The 21485-nt window shown below is 37.9% G+C and overlaps 2 protein-coding genes across 3 annotated transcripts in view; both read left to right on the plus strand.

Moving 5' to 3' along the window:
• Positions 1-12279, plus strand: part of ANXA4 (annexin A4) — a 50908-nt gene extending 38629 nt beyond the window's left edge. Inside the window, exons 9-13 of the mRNA XM_081157316.1 lie at positions 2719-2812; positions 5138-5233; positions 5807-5865; positions 6843-6965; positions 11257-12279. Of these exons, the coding sequence (XP_081013442.1) occupies positions 2719-2812; positions 5138-5233; positions 5807-5865; positions 6843-6965; positions 11257-11316 (432 nt within the window). The 3' untranslated portion in view covers positions 11317-12279. The remainder of the gene's footprint in view (positions 1-2718; positions 2813-5137; positions 5234-5806; positions 5866-6842; positions 6966-11256) is intronic.
• A 3399-nt stretch (positions 12280-15678) lies between these two features.
• The window catches only part of GMCL1 (germ cell-less 1, spermatogenesis associated), a 39568-nt gene continuing 33761 nt past the window's right edge, over positions 15679-21485 (plus strand). Inside the window, exon 1 of one of the 2 annotated variants that reach the window (XM_081156897.1) lies at positions 15679-16232. In XM_081156897.1, the coding sequence (XP_081013023.1) occupies positions 15973-16232 (260 nt within the window). In that variant the 5' untranslated portion in view covers positions 15679-15972. The remainder of the gene's footprint in view (positions 16233-21485) is intronic. The other variant, XM_081156898.1, reaches the window with a different exon arrangement.

A 21485-nucleotide genomic window follows, 5' to 3' on the forward strand; every position in this document is an offset into this window, starting at 1 on the left:
TTCACCTCACATCATAATGAATTCTAAATAGATTGAAGTTTTACTGTAAATAAATGAAGTCAGAAATATACTGTAATAAATTGTTAAATATTTTTTAAAATCTGGAGCTGGGAAATTATTTTGTATACCTGACACAAAAGGCAGAAACCATAAAGGAGAATGACTGGTAGTTTGGCTGCGTTAAAAAACACACCCCCCCCACACACACAAATTGTTTTTCAGATAATACCACAAACAAAATTCAAGGTCAAATGATAGAATGGGGAAAAGTTCCACCTTATGTATAATAAGCTTAATATATAAAGAGGTTTTATAAATAAACAGTATAGTTAACTATGTTATTGATAAATCAAAACTACTATTTTGATACTATGAGTAAGAATGCTCTAGTTTAAAAAAAATGGACAATGGACTTTTTTATTGAATGTATTGGGGTGACATTGGTTAATAAAATCATATAGGTTTCAGGTATCGGGGCAATGGACTTTAACAGGCAACTCAAGAAAGAAAAAGTAGAAATGGTAAATACAAAAAAGAATGCCCAAGCTCACTAGTTATTTAAAAAATTAACACAAAAAATACAATTTCCACCTATTATTTAAAAGGTTACTCTCTTCAAGGTCATTTTATGGTATTTTACAAAACATTCATTCTGTGACAGACTGTAAGTTGATTCTTTATCCATGTTTAGTCACTATTGCTGCTTAACAAACCACCTCAAATTTAGTGACATAAAACAACCACCATTTTTTTATGACCGTGGATTCTGTGGGTCAGGAATTCAGACAAGTCACTATGAAGCGGGCTGTCTTGGCTCTCTCATGTCTGAGGTCTAGTTGGGAAGCATTGAACAGCTGCAGGTGACGCAGGTGGCTGGGGGTTGGAGGCTTCACCACTCTTGTGTCTATGATCTGGGCTGTGATGACTCATCTGGGACTGTCAAAGGGATCTCCCGTATGTGGCCTCTCCGGGTGGCTTGGGCTTCCCTACGCCTGGTGCTGGATCTCAAGAGGGGGCATCTCAAAAGCCAGCATTCCAAGGGAACCAACGCTGCCTGACCTTTGATGACCTACCCTCAGAAATCAGTGTCACTTCCACCATACTTTTGTTGACTGAAGCAGTCACAGCTTGCTGAGATTCAAATATGAAAAACACTGAATTAGATGAACCTTTCATGCCCTCCCAGCTTTAAAATTTCATGATTCTGTGAATTGACACTAAAGCAATGAGGGAATTAGAGAAAGAAGTGAAGAAACAGACGAGTAAATGGAGGTAAGCCCACTAGGTGATAAAATATGTCAATTAAGGGCATTTTGAGAAACGTAACAAGCCAGCTGCTGATTATAAGTGAACAATAGGGATTTAAAACATTTTAAAATAAAATACACATAACATAAAATTTGCCATCTTAACTATTTTCAAGTGTACAGTCAAGTAGTGTTAACTATATGCACATTTGCAACCAATCTCCAGAACTTTTCATCTTGCAAAATGGAAACTGTATCCACTAAACCATTAAACAACTCCTCATTTCCCCCACTCCCTAGCCACTGGCAACCACTATTCTACTTTGTGTTTCTATACTAACTTTGACTATTCTAGACACTTCATGTAAGTAAAATCATACAATATTTGTATTTTTGTGACTGGCTTATTTCACTTAGCATAATGTCCTCAGTGTTCATCCATGTTGTAGTACATGTCAGAATTTCTTTTCTTTTTAAGGCTATATTATATTCCATTGTATGTATATACCATTTTGTTTATCTATTCATGTGTCGACCGACGTTTGGATTGCTGCCACCCTTTGGCTATTATAAATAATGCTGCCATGAACATTGGTGTACAGATATCTTCTTAAGATTTTGCTTTGATTTTTTTGGATATACCCAGAAATAGTATTGCTGGATCATACAGTAATTCTATTTTTAATTTTTTAAGGAATAGCCATGCTGTTTTCTAGAGAGGCTGTATCATTTTACATTCCCACCAACAATGCACAAGGATTCCAATTTCTCCACAACCTTGACAACACTTTTTCTTAAATAGCAGCCATCCTAATAGGTGTGAGGTGATATGAACGGCAGTGTTGACTTGTCAATAGTATAGTTAAAGGGACCAGAATCAATTTCTTATATCCCTAACTGGTTGGAATATAGGCAATTACTGATGGGTCTTGGTTCTACTGTGAGATCTTTGTAGCCCCAAGCAAATCACAGCTCATTCTAGAGCAGTAGTGTCCAATAGAACTTCCTGCAATGTGTGAAATGTTCTGCGTCTGCACTGTCTGTTATGGGTAGCCACTAGCCACATGTGGCCACTGAGCACTTGAAATGTGGCTAGGATGCTGAGGAGTTGAATTTTATTTTTTTATTTTAATTAATTAAAATTTAGATAGCCACATGTGGTTAGCGGCTACTGTATGGGACAGCCCAAATCTAGGACATGTTTTTTAGCTCTTAAGATAGAACCATGTAGTCTGTATGTGGGGAGCTGCTGGTGATCCCTCTGACTCTCAGGCAGTTTTATAGGGTCTCATTAGTTGCATACCTAAGGAAAAATCCTGAGTCATTACCACTCACCGCCAATGCATCTTCCACTCCCATCATTGGCAAAGTAAAACTAAGCCAGCTCAGCTCTTTAAAGTTCTGGAAATATGTGGTTATGTTCTGGCACCTTCTCTGTGGTGTTTTAAACTTGTGCTTTATTTGGCTTCAGGAGCTGTATGAGGCTGGAGAGAAGAAGTGGGGGACAGATGAGGTGAAATTTCTAACTGTTCTCTGTTCCCGGAATCGAAATCATCTGTTGCATGGTAAGGCACTTGCTTCATCTTCTAGAGGCATTGCTTGAAAGATAGTGAAAACTATATGAACCATAATGAATTGATAACCTTTCCTCCTTTACTTGGTACAAAAACGTATTGTCCTGAACTGTCTGAGATGTCTTACCTTGGAAAGGTGTGAGTGCAATGATATGCATGAAGGCCAATTTCTGAAAGATTAGTTATGAATAATTAACAGATGTTTGGCATTCCTGTTTACAGGAAACTGACCTTCATAGTCAATCCTTTTTCTAAAGCAGCTCTATTTTTATTTATTTATATATTTTTGTTATCCTCACCAGACGGTATTTTTTCCATTGATTTTTTTTTTTTTTTTGAGGGTAGAAAGGAAAGAGAGAGAGAAACATCAATGTGAAAGAGACACATCGATTGGTTGCCTCCCACACTCATGGGGATCAAACCTGCACCCCAGGTAGTGCCCTTGACTGGGGATCGAAACTTGATACCTCCGGTGCACAGGCCGGTAATCTCAGCACTATTTAAATTGAGTTATACATAAGAAAAAATCTTCAGTACATCAGTACATCCAAGTTGTAAAACTAATAGAAGTGATCTCTTTAGGGGTTATGTTGCATCAGATGAATAGTGGATAATTTAAATTTTATTCCTAGGTGGAATCTTTCTAATTTGCTTCTGATAAGGCTAGTCTGCATAATATGCTTTTAACTTCTTTGGCAAAAAGATACGAAACAATTGTAGAATATTTGTTGTCAGGTTTATTTTCTTCTTGTAAACAGCAATAAGGGTTTAATAAGAGATTTCATCTTTTTTATAAGCTCTTTATGTCTTTGTGCTATATCATAATTTTATAAACCCATCATGCCCATATAATCACAATTTACAAAGCTTGTGGGAAATTTGAGAATGAGTTTTTTAAATTGAAAACAAAGTAATTGAAAATTACAACACGTTTGGAAGTTGCAGTTATTTCAGATGTCCCACAGTGACAAGAAATAGGTGGTTACTCCTGTTAATAAATGTCATGGGCTATCTACCATCAGATATACCAGCCCTGTGACTCAACTCCCTATTCCTTTGCCTTTCCTGACCTGATTACTAACACAAATCTCCCCCTGGTGGTACCTTCCAAAAACTGCAGGTCCTCAGAAGTCGATTTCACGCAAATACATTTGTAACAAATTTTACTTCTAGGCACAAATCAATAGTTGGTCAGTTATAAAATAATCTGCATGTAAACCTCTGGAAGAAAATATTTTAAGTACTATTTGGATAAAGAAAACTTCATAAGTTTCTTACTAACCAACAATAATAGTGAGAGTTCATAATATTTAAGGTTTTGTTAATTCTCTATCTTCTAGGTGTAGTGCTAAGCATATTATAAGCATTGTTTGTTGCAATATCCCCATGGAGCAACCATCACGTCCCCCATTTTACAGTGGAAAAGACTGAGGTTTAGAAAAATGTGTCAATTAGATTTTGTTATTCTGAGCAATATACACTGACTCCAACTTAAGTTTAACAGGTTTCCCAGGTGATTCTTTTGTTCCCTGAAGGTAAAGATGACTCAGTGCTTTTGGCCATCCCCATGATCTATGTGCTCAATTTAAAAATCCCCAGGAAGATAAGACTGATTAAGCTTATGGTGTATGTGTAGGGGCAGAGGTGTCCTTGGATTGACAGCCCTGTGACAATCACATTGTTGGGGAGGCAGCAACCCAAAGAAGGTGATGCTAAGAAGATAAACAAAACAGATATCCACCCTAAGAAGGCAGCCAGAGAGAAAAATATGTTCATCACATTAAAAAATACTTGGCAGGGAAATCTGTAATACTTTCAACAATAAAGGTAAATTAAAAAAAAAAAAAACTTGGCAAAAAAAGTGGAAAACTGTACTTATGTTAAAGCCTATTAGATGCAATCAGCTGTTATTAAATGTGACTCAGTTTTGAAGAGGTTGACTTGCTCTAGTTTTGATGAGCCGAAAGGAAGATGACTATACAGGTGATTGCCAAGCCAAAATGACAAAAAGACACATTCAGCTTATTAAGGAAACAACGAGAAAAGGAAGCAGATCTCTCCAAGGGTTATCTCCATTTGATGTGTGAGAAAACAGGATCTGGGATAAAGGAAAGGACTCGCCTGATCCCCATCTCTCGTCAGGCTCATTCCACTTACCATATGCCTCCTGGCTTTGCCCTCGCAATGCTCGTTAGTTTCCTCTTGAAATATGCCAAATAGTGTGGTCTAGTTGAATGATGCTCATTCGCTCTATAAATTTTAGTTTCCTCTGTTCTTTTTTTATTATTTGTAATTCCGTTTTGCTATTATTTGTAGTGTTTGATGAATACAAAAGGATATCACAGAAGGATATTGAACAGAGTATTAAATCTGAAACATCTGGAAGCTTTGAAGATGCCCTGCTGGCCATAGGTAAGCTGGTAGGGGTTGGGAGTGGAGAAACAAATGTTTATAGACTTTTCTCCTTGTTATCGACACTCATGGGCTGTAGATTTTTTTTCAGGGATAAAAAAAAATTGTTTAAATCACTTATGATGTGATGCACAATTTTAAACAAGAAGTATTATATACAACCTAATTGTTATTGTACCATGTGGCTTTATATATTTTATATCATTTGTGCCTTTATATTTCGAGATATGGGAAAGATAATCCTATACTAGCTACATCCTATATGTCTGTGAATGGTTAGAACAAATGACTTCATATGGTAGAGATGGAAATCATCTTTAAATTATATGCTGCCTTTTGATTTAATGGCCTTTATTAATTACTTCTCCAGGAACTTGACAATAAATTAAGAGTACTTCCCATCTGTGAAAGTGCTTTCAGCATAGCCTTTGTTCATAAAGCTTGGCTTGGCTACAATTTTTCTGACAAAGAGATGCTACTTCATAGTTTATAGAAACAGGGAACAGTTGTTAGGTTTTTCTCATAGATTTTATCTGTAATCTTTTCATTTCTTTTTCTTTTATCTCTTGACAGTAAAGTGCATGAGGAACAAATCTGCATATTTTGCTGAACGGCTTTATAAATCTATGAAGGTAAAAGGCTTCTTTTTAGCATCTGAATGGCTCTGACATGTCTTGTGTCCAAATGAGACAAAATCAGTCTAAATATGTTCAGTTCAATAGATCAGATACTTCACTGAGTACCAGCTACTAACAATACTAGGTAATATTTATTGAGTAGTTATAATGTGTGATCACTCTTCCTAATGCTTTATACATGTAGATTAGTTTTATCCCCACAACAGCCTTATGGGGCATGTACTGTTACCATCCCCCATTTTACAGATGAAAAAACTGAGGCACAGAGAGGATATGCAACTTGCCCAGGGTCCTCATGAAAGAAGTGATGGAGCAGGGATGCAAACACGGCAGTCTGGCTTCAGAGCTCAAGCTCCTAACCATGCACTGCACTCTGTGCCAGTGTCCTTGTTGGGAACTATGGGTGGTGTAGGAAAGATTAAAATGTACTCCTTGCTCTCAAGGAACTTCTAGCCTTGAGGGGAAGGCAAGTATGTGCAAAACACCAATAAGAACAAAACAGAATACAGACAGTAGTTGAGGATCCAAATATTACAGGAACACAGAGGATAGGGTATTTTTTCCAAACTTTTTTTAAAAAAAGTGTAGATCAGAAAAGAATATATAAAGAAGTTGTTATGTTTGAGCAGGACCTTAAAGGAAGTTTTGCATTGGAGGATTTTGCATGATAAGACAGGGGAGGGAAGGGTGACATGGGGGGATCATTGCAAGAGAGGCTTGCAGGCTGGAGAACACCGGGTGTACCTGTAGAGTGGCAGAGAGTTAGTTCTCTTGTCAGAGCAGAGTAGTGGAAAGGTAAGTTGGTGGAAGCCTTGAGCACCATGTTGAGGAGTGCTGTTCCACACGCCTCTAAGGTTGTGGCATAAAGGACATCATCGGGAGAGTCACGCAGTCTTGCCTTGACAGACTAAAGAGCACTATCTGGAAACCATCTAGACTTTGATATGCTGGGATCTTGTTTTCTTCCCTAGGGTTTGGGCACCGATGATGACACCCTTATCAGAGTGATGGTTTCTCGGGCAGAGATTGATATGTTGGACATCCGGGCACACTTCAAGAGGCTCTATGGAAAGTCTCTGTACTCCTTCATCAAGGTAGGGAGCCTTGCCCTGGCCCAGGGGAAAGCTCTGATGAGAGGATAGGGTTCTCACGTAGGTATTTAGACACTTCTTATCCTCTCCTTGGCAGAGATCATTCCCTTTAAAGGTGGTACTCTAATTCAAATATTTCCAGTCTCTCCTTTCACACAGATGTTGAAATCTCTGCCGGGTTAGAAGCTGGAAACGTTTGCATTGTAAATATACTAATTATTTCATGTTGACCCCAGACACAGAAAGATTATATATACATATACATACATACACACCTATATATATATATAAAATATATCTTTATTGATTTCAGAGAGAGGAAGGGAAAGGGGGAGAGAGAGAGAAACATCAGTGATGAGAGAGTCATTGGCCAGCTGCCTCCTGCACACTCCAGACTGGGGATCAAGCCCACAACCCCGGCATGTGCCCTGACCAGGAATCGAACTGCGATCTCCCGGATCCTAGGTCCATGCTCAACTCCTAAGCCACGCCCGGCCAGGCAAGATTATATTTTAATAAATACTTTTAAGAGCATAATTTCTCTGTCTACCTGCTTACAATGAAAGATAAGCCTCTGAATCAGTCATCCAGAATCCTATCCAGGGCCAGCTGAGGTCTGCTGAGAATATGGGAAAGCATGTTCGTTATCCTGGGTTGCTGTTCTTTCCCTGGCACCAGACTTCTAGGCGAGCTAACATGACATGGGAGTGACGAGGAATGATCCACATTCCTAAAAACCTCTCATTACTTGGATTTTGCTTCTTGAGCAAAATTATGAGACCATGAATATGAAACCAAGACCCATTTCGCTAGAAGCTGGTGTTACCTGCACAAACTTCAAATCAGGATACAATCTGTGAATTAAATATTTTGAATCCTACTGAGAGCTTGTAGAGGTACAACTATTAGGTGATTTGAGCTGCAGAGTTTCATAGTAGTATTATTTATCCTACTTGTTTCTATTTCTGTACAGCCTATGGGGTAACTTTATTTTGCAGAGCTGAAATGTAGCTAGCTGTAAATAATACTTTAAAGATTCAGAGATGGCCATAAATGAAGTTATGGGGAAAGATATTTATAGCATACAATATAAGGTTAATATCCCTGTATTGAGAGCTTCTACAAATCACTAAGGAAAAAAAAGAGAGATCCCCAAAAACAAAACTGGGAAAGGATATTAAATATGCACTTGTGAAAGATGAAACGCCAATGGCCAATTTATAAAAAATATTTAATCTCATTAATGTTTAATGAGTTGAAAATAAAGACAGATCACTGTTCACCTAACACCTTCACAAAATTTAAAGAGTTCATAACCAGCATTGTGGAAGGGCGTGGGGAAAACTCACCAGCTCTTATGGAAGGACTATAAAACTGATCTAACCTTTCTGGAGGCAATTTGGCAATATCTGTTTGAAAAATGAATTCTACCTCTTACTTCGACATTATATGTTTAGGAATTTCTTTAGAGAAAATTAAATAAAAGTCCATTAATCCACAGAATGGGAGAAAATATTTGCAAATCATATCTAATAAATCAGGTTTATTATCCAGAATATGTAAAGAACTACAACTCAGTAACAAAAAGACAAACAACCCAATTTAAAAATGAGAAAGGATTTGAATAGACATTTCTCCAAGAAGTTATACAAATGACAAACACATGAAAAGATGGTCAACAACATTAATCATTAGGAAATGCAAATCAAAACCGCAATGAAATACCAATTCATACTTGTTAGGATGACTGTATTTTTTTAAAAAAGGGGAAAATAATAAATGTTGGTGAGAATTTGGAGAAACTGGAACTTCATGCGTTGCTGGCGGGACTGTAGGGCGGTGCAGCCACTGTGGGAGAGAGTTGGGCACTTTCTCAAAAAGTTAGGCATAGAATTACCATATGGCCCAGCAATTCCACTCCCAGGCATATACTCAAAAGAAATGAAAATGGGGACTCAAACAGATACTTGTACGCCAACGCAAGCATTATTCACAGCAGACAAAGGGTGGAAACAGCCTAAATGTCAACAGATGAATGGATAATCAAAACGTGACATATGCATACATCAAAAGAACAAAGTTTCTGAAACATGGATGAACCTTGAAAGCATGCTAAGTGAAATAAACCAGACACAAAAGGACACATACTGTATGATTTCACTTACATGATACGTATAGAATAGGTAAATTTATACAGACAGAAAGTAGATTAGAGGCTACCAGGGATTGAGGGATGGGGGAAAATGGGGAGTTACTGCTTCCTGGTGACAGAATTTCTGTTTGGGGTGATGAAAAGGTTTTGGAAATAGTAATGAGGGTTGCACAACATTGTGAATGTAAATAGTGCCCCTGAATTATGCACTTAAAATGGCTAAAATGGCAAGTTTTGTTATATATATTTTACCACATTTTTAAAAATCTATGACAGAATCTGAATAAAATTGTCTCATAAAATGTGAAAAAATACACTAAATATTATATTTTTATTGTTTCATTATTTATGTTATTTACATTATTTTATATTATTTATATTTGAATAAATAATATGGCATACTTTTATAATATATAATTTATTATATATTTTTATTTTTATTAACCAATGGGGGATGACTTCAATAAGTTATGAAAAATCCATACAATGTAGTACTATACAGACACTAAAATGATGGGATGCAAAAATACAGGGTGGGGTAAAAATAGGATTACAGTTGTGAGTATGAGAAATACAGAGTTTATTCTTGTGTTATTTATTAATTATTGTATTCTTTTCCATATGAACAACTGTGAACCTACTTTTGCCCCATCCTGTATTGACTGACCTGGGAAAACATCGCCATAAATAAATTTATATTACATGTTTGTATATATAAATATTTAATATATATGTGTATACATATACACAACACTGGAAAAGATTCAAAATAAGGAATACATTGCCCATTCAATAACAATTGTCAGAAAGATCATAATAGAAATATAAAATATATAAATAGAAAAATTGACAGAAATAAGGTAAAAATGTAAATTATAATAAAAATAAGTAAACTCTCAGGTAAGGTGAAAATATAAAATCAAACTCCATGCTATATATAAGGAACAGCTATAATACAGTGACATGCAAGAAGCTTATAAAAAGGCCAAGGAAAAGAACATTTGACAAATATAAAGAAGAAGGATTACACTCTAAGGAAAAAAAGGAACTTAAGGAGAAAAAGCATTAAATAGGAGAAAGTGGATCACTTTAAGCTGATAAAGGCAATGATTCACAACAAAGATTAAAGTCTCATGAAATTTTAGGTGCCAAATATATAAATAAGAAATTTGAGGCACCAAAAGAAGACATTGATGGAACTACTATGCAAAGAAGACTTTAACATATTCTTTGGCAGGCCATTGAGGCGCAAAGTATAAACAAGAATATATTACATTTATTTTATTTACATTTATTTATGTAAATTAAACTTTGAACCCTATAAACACAGATTCCATCAAGAATATATTCCAACAAGAATATATTACATTTATTTTATTTACATTTATTTATGTAAATTAAACTTTGAACCCTATAAACACAGATTCCATCTTTTTTAGTGCCCATGAAGCACTAACGAAAATTGATCTGTTAATTAGACCATAAAAATTTCTATGTTGAAATTATAGCACCTTCTGGAAGGCTATTTTGGAACCCATATCAAAGGCTTAAGAAAATACATGATCATTAATCCAGTAATTCCCATTTTATGAACATTTATCCTGAGTAAATCATCAAGAAAATACAAAAAAAGTAACTGTAATATGCTTATTGCAGCAGTGTTTATAATAGTGCAAAATTGGAAACTATATATCCAATAATGGGGGTGGGTGATCAAATAAGTTATTTTACCTATGTACAGTGGAATATTCTGTAATAATCAATGATGCTGCAGAAGAGTATTTAATGAATTAAAATAGGGAAATATTCAGGCTATATTAAGTAAAAAATCAGAATACAAAATACTAGAGCCCTGTTACATAGGAATCTATATGCATAGAAAAAAGTCTGGGAGGATATGCACAAACCAAAATGTTAAGAACAGTCATCTCTAGATGGACGATTTTTTATGTTCTTCTTTTATGTCTCTATTTTCTTCATTGAACAAGTATTACTTTTGTGATTAAAAAAAATAACAAGTGTTATTTTGAAAACTCTGAGAAAAATGCAGACAAGCTTTACAAAGTTAACCTAGGTGGCTTTGTGCTGTGTATTCCATTGTAAAACCCTTTTATCTGCTGCAACTTTGCTTCCCATCCTCAGGGTGACACATCTGGAGACTACAGGAAGGTCCTGCTTATTCTCTGTGGAGGAGATGATTAAAATGAAATCCTGGGAAGATAAGAGGATTCCCAAAACCTTGATATTTTTTAACTTCATTTTTCTACACTGCTATTAGCATTATCTCAGAATGCTTATTTCCAAATTAAAACGCCTACAGATGCCTCCTAGAATATAGACTGTGTTATTATTCATCTATAATTATAACTCATGATGCTTTAAAGCAGTACTTGTGTTTCAAAGCTTATAAAACCTAAAAGGAGATTTAAAATTAGAAATAATAATAATGTACTCCGTGTTTTTAACAGATCTCTTCTTCATTTGTGTTTGACAGAAATTGGAATATGTTAAATTATTTCATATTTTCTTTTTGGTGAAAATCTATTAAAGTGGAAGATTGGAAGACTGTTCTAAAATCATTTTTCTTACCTAATTCTATTTTTTAAGTGGCTAGTAATTTCTTGATTTAAAATTATGAGCTTCTAGTTAATGAGAATATCTGTCCAATTTGCTGTTTCACATAGTCATAGTTTGAAAGCATCCACAAATGTCCTTTGTTTAGGTTTTGTTGATAGCGTTAGTTGATCTTTACTAGGTTTGATGTGAGATACTTCCTATCACATCTTCTGTTAAGATCACTTACTCTCTCCAAGTTGAAGTATACCAAAATCACCAAGTTGTCTGAATAAATTAAATTCTAACTGTGGTTATACAGATCATATGTCTGGTTACCAAACATAAATGCTGAACATTCCACAATATTATGGTTAATGTCTTAATCCAGCTTGAAGATGAATGTAATGCTCTGAATTTTACTTAATTTTTTTTGTGCTAAAAATAATTTTTTAAGTCATTTTGGATTTTGTTGATTTGTAATAGCTTACATTTGCACTTTGCCTTTCAACTCTAGAATTATTCTGAAGTGTATTTGAATTTAATACAAAAGTTCAGTTTGTATACATCATGGAAAAATAATTTTAATAAAACATGGTGTCTTTAAGATGAGGTATATTCTTTATCTGACTTTATCACTTTTGAGGTTTTTTTCATCCTGAACCCAGAAAGGTATTTTTGAAGGACTGTGTTACTGAGTTTCTATTAGGAACTGCATTAAGAAATAAACAACATATTTAGTCTTAATGTGCACCTACTGCTGTAAAACTAATGCTCACATATACCAAGTGTTATTACTACTTAATGATATAAAATAATGTAATTTATTCTCTGAAAATGAGTGATGCTCTCCATTCTAAGTGGAACGTTTGCATTAAATAAGAACATTTGTCTTCTTTGTTCATTCTATGCTATTGTATTTTGACGGGTGAAATATCAGGATTTTTTTTTTCCAATTTGTTTCTACTTGCTTATTATAAGTGTTCAAACAATTGGTAAAAGCTATTTACATGAATACTTAGTAATTCTAGTTGATTATAGGAAATAGTACTGCTGATACCTACCTAGAACAGTATGGAATTTCCAAATAACTTTATTTGGTTTTAGAAGCATTACAATTTTTTTCTTTGGCAGTTTTATCTTTAAATTGTACATGACTTAGCCAAAATTTTAAAACAAATTGCATTTGTTGACTAGAAGTTTTCTAGAGGGCAGGATAAAGCAAGCCACCCTGGAGGATGTTTGTTATATTGAACAAGTATGATGTAATACTATAATTATGAAGCAACTTTATTTTTGTCTCCTACTGTTCATTTACATTTTTTATTGGGCCTATTTCTTCTCCTGTCTTTAGATGAAAATTCAGAAGATAGAGTCATAACTTTTTTGGTCACTTTTAGGTTATAAAAAGTCCTGTGCAGTCCCTTGAGGTCATAAAACAGTGTCGTTTTGGTAATTAACGTGCCCAGTCAAAATTCTAAACTTGATTTATAGTTGAGGCTTCTTCCTTCATTCAGCTCTGGCCTATTGCTGGCTTTTGGGAGGGATATGGTAGGCTCCTCTTCTTTGTCCACCTAGGCTTCCTCCCATATTCCACCCCCCAGCCCCCAGCCTAGCCAGGGTTGAAGTGGAGTTGCCAGTGGAAATTACGTTCACAGGATCATGAAAAAAGCTTTTCATGGACGCATGCACAGGAGATGGTGTGGCAAGATTTATTTGGGTGGAAATAGAAGGCTGCCCCTCCAATGTTCGATCTCCGTCTGTCCCACCGTGGGAAAAGTGCAGTCTTGTTTTCATCAAAGCCAAAACAAAGGCCAGTGACCAGAGTTTCTGTTTCATATTAAAACTTAGTTCTTAGTCCTTTCTCAAGGTCTGCTGTGGGCTGTAGTTGGCTGCTAGACCTACATGGTTGTGTGTTCCCCAGTGGGGGGGGGGGGGAGACTCTTCTTTGTTCCCCTGGGGTTATATTATCTTGGGCTTGTGAAAGACCAGCTTTTTCAAAATAACCAGTCAACTTCCCAAACTGTCATGCTGCTTGCGCTGGGCCCACCTTCCAACCAATCTATTATTTCCCCAGGCTATTGTCAAGCACCTCCCCCTGCACCATTTTGACTTCTATTGGCTTGTGCTTTCCTTCACCTTCTTTGTTCTACCCCCTTCCCCAGAGTTCTGGGAGGAATAGATTGGTGGTTCCCTGGGGAGTGTGTGAAGCTGTCACTTCCTGGCGAAGCAAGTAGGCTCTTGCTCCCTAGTTGATTATACATAATAATGTCTGAGTCCCTTTGCTTCCTCCCTTTATTAATAACTAGCTAACTACCTACGCTAACATTACCTGACTGCTCTGGTGTTGATGGTCAGTGCTACGTGAGGTTGGCAGATATTTAAAGCTGATACTTGTGGGCCTTCTCTTGGGTTCTTTTATCAACCCCATCACCAGGAACTGTTCATCTTTGGTTCCCTTGGCAAGGCAAATGCAGTTCTTGTTTTTCAGCCTTTAGGAATTCCATGATAATTTCAGATTCTCTGTGCTGCAATGTGTTTGTCCTTCCACCCAATCCTCTTGCACAAGCTCTAAGATGATCCCATGCTGGATGTCTTATGGTGGCATACACTTGTTTCATGGTAAACATTTGCATATCCTTTGTATTGACAAATTCTGGGCATGCAGACTAATCCTCTTGCAGCCATCATTCTCTGCTTCTCTCCTAGCGCCTCCCCCCAAACTGCCCCAGCCAGCTTCTCTCAGTTCAGATTTCTCAGGGTAAAACCCAGTCCACTGGGGCCCCCAAACTACATATACTGTTGATGGGAGTCTAAATTGGTGTGATCATTTCAGAAGCAATTTAACAAACAGTTAAAGTTGAAAGTTCCTAGTAAAGTCACTTCTGGGGATCTACTTGGTGAATTTCTTACACACCGTGTTCATTACTGCTGTATAAGAGCATTAACTGGAAAAAAACCTTATTCTTTCAGTACGGGAAAAAATAAATTATGGGTTAATCATACAATGAGCAGTGAAAATTAACTAGAGATTTGTCAGTTGGATAAGTCTCAAAAGTATAATTTTGAGAGGAGAAAGGTGTAGAATGATAGGTATAGTATAATTCCATTTAATTATATGCCTAAGTGTGCACAAGAAAATATATTGCTAATGTGTATACATATAAGAACATGCATGGGAATAACGATATACACCACTATCAAGATAGTGGTCACAATAGGTGAGGGAGAGAGACAGACTGAGATGGAGAGAGCGTCAACCTATCTGTAGTCTATATAAACGAATGAGTCAAAGCAAGTATAATAAATTTGTTTCTATTAAAATTTGTTATCATAGTTGTGGGCCCATGGGTATTTATCATATTACTCTGAGTAAGTCATTAGAAATATTTTCATTATATTTTATTTGAAAAGTAGCAGGAGGGAGTCAGGGAGTGCAAGCTGGCTCTCCAGTGTCCATAGCAAGGGCTGCATCCTCTAGGCAGACACCTGTAAAGTTTGCTTGGGCCTCCAGATGGCACTTGAAGCCGTGACAGTCCCAGCACAGACCCCCAATCCGAGGGCAGAAAGGAAAGGAGTGCGGGAAACGTCTGCCAAAATCCGTTTAGGAAGCGGAGAGTTGATGTTTAAGAAACCCAAGGGCCTAGCATTCTAAGACGCACAGTGTAGTCCTCCTGCCCCGGAAAGCCAGACCCCACCTGGGCAGGGCGCCCCCCGGCACGTGGGGACTCCCCAGGGACGAGCTCCATCCAACAGCCTGTTTTGGCCCCTAGCGTAGCACAGGGCCCGGTAGATACCTGGAGCTCGAAGCACTTTTGCAGAAAGAATGAATGAGCTGCAATTCCGGGTCTCGTTAACGTAAAGGGGTTGCCTGAAATAATGCTAAAAATGAGGTCGGTCCCCAAACTTAAGCGGATCGCCGCGCAAAAGTCACAAGCCCGAAACGGCGACGGGCCCCGCCCTAGTCTCGTTCTGCGCAGGCTCCACCCGCCAACCACGCCACTTTTCCCCGCCCCTTCCGGAGGCTCGCCGAGCGCCTGCGCCGTCCGGGCCGCGCTTATTTGCGAAAGCCAGGGGGCAAGGTCCTGCAGCCCGGAGACGCCGCGCGCACAGACGCTGCGGGCGGGGCGGTGGATGGAGGTGGCGGCGTCCGCTGCGACGGTTGGCGCCGCGCGTGAGAAAGTGGTCGTGTAGACACCCGGGCCTGGCGGAGACCGGCGGCGGCGGCGGCTGGACTATGGCGGGAGACCAGGTCCGCTGGGCTCCCTGAGGTGCGCTCCCTGAAATCCCGGGGAGCCGTGGCTCATGGGCTCGCTGAGCAGCCGAGTGCTGCGCCCCTCGGGGCGTACCCGAGCCCGGCAGGAACCGGGTTCCGGGGCGGAGGACTCGTCCCGAAGGCCGGAGACTGGCGGCGATGCGGCCGGCCACGGCTTCTGTTACTGCCCCGGCAGCCACAAGCGTAAGCGGAGCAGCGGGGCCCTCTGCTACTGTCACCCCGAATCCGAGACAGACGAGGAGGAAGAGGAAGGGGACGAGCAGCAGCGGCTCCTCAACACCCCTCGAAGGTACGTGGGGGGACGCGTCCGCACCTGTTGGGCGGGTCCCGCGGCCCCGCCTGGGGACTAGCCAGGTGGCGCTTCGCGGGGGGTGCGGCGCTCTCCCAGCCTGTGAGGAGCGGACATGTCCTTGACAAGGTAAGTGTGGGAGCCGGTCCGAGGCAAGGCTGATGGGGAGCGCCTCGGGAGGCGCTTGGTGTTCGGGATTATAAACCACAGACGCCGCCAGGATGATGTTATGGCCCCGAGATGAGACTCGGAAACGCCAAGCCGAAGCTTGCGCCTCATTAAACCTTAGACACCGCCGGCCGCCCGGCCGGCCTTATGTGATACACCTTTGTTTTCTCTGAGTGGCAGTAGAATAAGTTGTCTTGCGTCCGGTGGCCTTAAATAGTTTAGACGCGTAAATTTAGTCTCTGAGATCGGCACTCCCATTGTCGGCCACTCAGTGTAACGGAAAAGATGACAGTTCTCCTTAACTGTAAAGGTGAAGTTTATCAATAGTGTACATATGTACCTTACTAGGAACAGTCTTTCAAAGCTTCTAGTACTTGAATTTCACCATGGATATGTGTAAGGCTGTGCTGCAGCTTGCTCAACCTTTTTTTCGAAGAGTTGAAAATCAGGATATTTACTTGTGAACTAGAATGTTGTTTCTAAGAAGAATATGTTTTTCACACAAGCAATCTGGTTGCTTTGTTTGTTTTTAAAGGTTAGTGGGGTTACATAGATTTAATTTTTTAATGCAATTTTTAAAAAATGATTCAAAAATGTTTTGCTTACACAAGTATTATGTGTTGTAAAATGAAAGCATAGATAGCTTATGTTAATAGTTTGATTTATAAAATCCTTCGTACAGTTTTATGTAAGAATGCTTGTCCAAAAATGGGTCCCCACTGTTAAATTGTTGTTACCTTTTTGGAGAGTTAGCATAATAAGTTTTAACAGCTCAGATTCTGAGTTTTAGTCTGTATTCTGTACATAATTGCCTATTTCCTCATAAGTAAGATGGAGATACTAATAATTGCCTTATAGGGTTTCACAAATGTTAGAATGTGTACAATAAACAGTGTCTGTTAAAGAAGCACTCAGTAAATATTGTCTCCTTGATGAATTGACTCCCTTTATCATTACAAAATGTTTCTCTTTATCCCTGATAATATAGCCACTACCGCTTTATTTTAGTAAGTGTTTAAGGGTATATCTTTTTCCATCCTTTCCGTTTTACCTGTTTTTATATTTAAAGTGCTATCTTTTAGACAGTATATAGTTGGGTCTTGTTTTTGTTTTGTTTTTTGTTTTTTAAATCCAATAGGATAATCTCTGTCTTTTAATTAGTATTTAGGCCACATATATTTAATATGTCATTATTGAAATATATATGTTAGGGTCTATTTGAAAGAGAAGTCTACACAGTAATTTGAACGGGGAAAATTTAATATAGCCATTAATAGCAAGTAACTGGAAATTAACTACTGAAGGTAAACTACTAAGGTAAAGAGAGTTATAAAAAAATACAGAGAATATAGAGAGCACTCACTACTTCTAGGGCTGAGACAGAATACCCAAGGAAGGAACAAATTTGGAATAGGGCTGCCTTTTCCAAGCTGAGATTCTGATGTTGAAGGAGGTGTGGCTATAGCCCAGAAATGGATAAGCTTGCTGAGTGAGATGTGGTAGGCTGAGGCTGGCAAGCAGGAAACTGCCCACCAACATGCTGACAAAATTTTCTTGGAGGCCATCTGGCTTTTGTGGTACAAAGCTGAAAATATTTACTGTCTAGACCTTTACAAAAAGTTTGCCAACCTCTGAACTACATGAGTGGACTGGAATGGAAAGTCTTTAAAGCAAACTTTTATTAGAAAATGCACATCAGAGTTTAGTATGAGTATATTGGTGGTAGATGCTTGGCATATTTATCCCAGTATGAATGAAGGGTGTAAGAAAATATTAAGACCTAGAATTTTGGCACTAATATGCTTCCTGAGGTATCTGCTGTGCTATCCCAGCTGCTCCATGAAAAGCTTGGCTTCCAGGCCCACCTTCTACCTCATACCTTTGTCAACTACATGTTTTACTTTACATTAACAAGATTGTTAAAACTCAGCTGTTCTGCAACCAGATCTTGAGTGTTTTGTCTCTAGATTGTCTCTAAATATTGAAATCTATCAACAGTATTTATTGTTATAACTATGTAAATATTGTTCACTGCAGAGTCAAGTAGTGTGCTAGGACTATAGATCATACTTCATGGGCCCAATATCACAACCCTCTGTTTTTCTCTTAGAGGAATTTTCTAACCTTATAGTTAAATGGAATATTTTTCTCTCATTCTATCAAATGCATTAAATCAGGCCTTGTTTTCATGTGTATCTTATTGAGATATTGCCTTTTTTTAATTGCTTTATTTTTCTAGAGTTTCTAACTGCTCCTTCCCCCCTACGCTACCCTTGTTTTCAAAAGAATAATATTCCTTCATCATGTCTTCAGATTTTTCTATCTTTCCAAATACACCTGCACGGACTCCTTCTCCTGTAAAACCAAGGCCATTCTCCTGAGTCCCTCCATTATCCTTTTCCAGTCTGGATCCATTGCTCTCTAAGTCTGCACTTATCCTGGGACTTACTTTCACTCCATTTCTAGGATTGGATCCACTGTTTTCTGTAGCCTATATCTTTTTTGTTTCTCACTCATTTTAGGGAACTACATCCTCAAGTATTTTCTTAAGAAAGGGTGCAAAAGGAGGTAATTTGTGCTTATCTAAATGTAAATTTAGTCTCACTTAATTCATCTTTTGACTGGGTATGGAAATCTAAAATAACTTTTCATATCTTTGATGATGTTACTTCATTGTCTTTTAGTGCACAGTGTTAATGAGAAATACTATGCTGGTCTAATTCTCCTTTCTTTTTAGCTGACCTTTTTTTTTTCCTTTCTGGTACTTTTTAAATTTTTTCTTTGATATTTTGGGATTTAACTAGAATGTGCTAAGTGTTGGTCTTTTAATGGCCTTGATACTTTGTGTATTCTTACAATCTAGACACTACTTTAGTTGAAGAAACTTTCTTCCATTAATTTCTTCCATAATTACCTTTCTCCTGTTATCTTTGTTTTCTCTTTCTTGGACCCCTCTTAATTGGATTTTGGATTTCTTGGATTGTACCGCTTTCTCTTTTCTTTTTTTCCTTTCTAGGTCTTTTTTTGCTTTATGTTTTGAGAAATTTCCTTAACTCTGCCATTCAGCCTCTCTTCTGGCTTTTTAATTTCAGCAACTGTGCTTTTAGGGTCTAACAGCTCTTTTATTTTCTTGTTCTGAGTAATTCTTTATCATAACATCTTGTTATTTTATAAATGTAATATTCTCAGATCTCTAGATGTATTAATTAGAGTGTTTTGTTTAGTTTTGTTTTTAAGTTCTCTTTTCCCTGAATTATGTTTCCTCTCGAGTCAATTTCTCTCTTTTTAACAATCTTTAATACTCCTACTTTTCCTCAGGTTGGGTGCTCCTTAGTTGTCTGCTTATATTTAAGAATGAGGAAGTGTGTGTGTGTTAATTGAGTAAATAGATCTATTTCTACTGAGCTTCCCCTTTGAGTAGGAGTACTGGCTACTCTGTTGGATATGGGTGGGGCATGCTTTGTTGGGTCCTAAAGAAAAACCTCATAATTAGGTCTAACCAACTTAATCGGAGCAGACTGCATGGTATCTGAAAGATGTTGCTGTGTTTCCTTCAAATTTAGGATATTCCACATGCCTACCTGAGTTTGCTGTGGTGCTTCTGGTGCTTTTTGACACACAGTTTGGGAACCATGATTTAGGGTGAATAGGTTGGGAGCTACCAGGCTACAGATTCTTCATCTGCCAGAATGAGGATCGCTCTGTCTGGGGCATCGACATCTACATTAAAGTCTTAGATCTTTTTGATAGATTTGTTTTATTTCTTTCTAGAAGATCCTTGGAATCTTTATACCTGAGTTATCTGTACTTTTTTCCTAGAGAGTGAAGAAGGCCATTAGGGGAACAAGTTTCCCCATTAGCACTTCCAGATCCTTAGAATTCTCCAATCAGGTAATAAGCCCACCCTCACCTTTTTGCTGTGGGCTTATTCCTTTCTGTACTTTTAATCTTTTAATGTAAGTTGGGGAGGATGCTATAAGGAACTGGAAACTACATTGTCTCATTTATTTCTCACAGTAATCCAATAAAGTGTGTACTATTAATATCCTCTATATCTGGGGTAACTGAGCTGTGGTGAAGCTGGGACTCAAGTCTGACCACCAAAGCATGTGCTGTTTCTACTGCCTGTTGGAAAGAGATGTTAAATATTCTGGCTCAAGACACTACCTGAAACAATTGCTTCATTTTTTAAAATATTAAGTATTTTTAACTACTAGGAAAGTTCTCAGGTTTGACCAGGAATATAAAAGATACTGATCAGCCTCTACCTAGGGCTTTTTGTATTGACTAGACCATCTTGAGCAATGATTATCAAACTTAAAAAACATTATTGTTTTAAATTGAATCTTATGCAGAAATCCAAGATGTTTACAGATATAATATGTGGTGCTGCTCTGGTTGAAGCTAGGTGGGATACCCAGCATTTACTTCTCGGCTCTCCCTGGTCGCCACTTTTCCATTGAGCTTAATTTTGAGAACCTTTAGTCTAAGGCTGCAAACCAGTTGTCCAATTGGCAGATGGGGGCGGGGGGAGGTTGTGGCACTTTAACTAGTTTTTAAAATAGTTCGGTACCAAAAGATTGAATGTAAATTATTTTAAAAATTACTTGGGTGAAGTTTTTATGCATGTTCTCCATTCTGTAATTGTATATTATCTTAATTCATTGAATAGGTAATTCACTTAGTTCAGAAATTAAAAATTGCAAAAAAGTACAGTGAAAGTTCTCCTCATGCTTTCCCCATTTATCTCTATTACCCCTCTTGGGAATAGATTACCTCAGAGATAGCCACTACTATTAGTTTTTCTTTTAATGTTTTAATTTATGTTTATTGTTGAAAGTATTACAAATGAACCCTTTTTCCTCCTCATTGATACCTTTTACCCTGTATTCCCCCACCCCAGGCCTTCACCACACTATTGTCTGTATTCACGGGTTATGCATATATGCATATAAGTTCTTAGGTTATTCTCTCCCCCCACTCTCCCACCCCTGCCTTCCCTCTGTGATTCATCAGCCTATTCCATGCTTCTATGTCTCTGGATCTGTTTTGTTCATTGGTTTATTTTGTTCATTAGATTCCACA

Source organism: Miniopterus schreibersii (genome assembly GCF_964146895.1).
Source record: "Miniopterus schreibersii genome assembly, chromosome: 13".
NCBI lineage: Eukaryota > Metazoa > Chordata > Mammalia > Chiroptera > Miniopteridae > Miniopterus > Miniopterus schreibersii.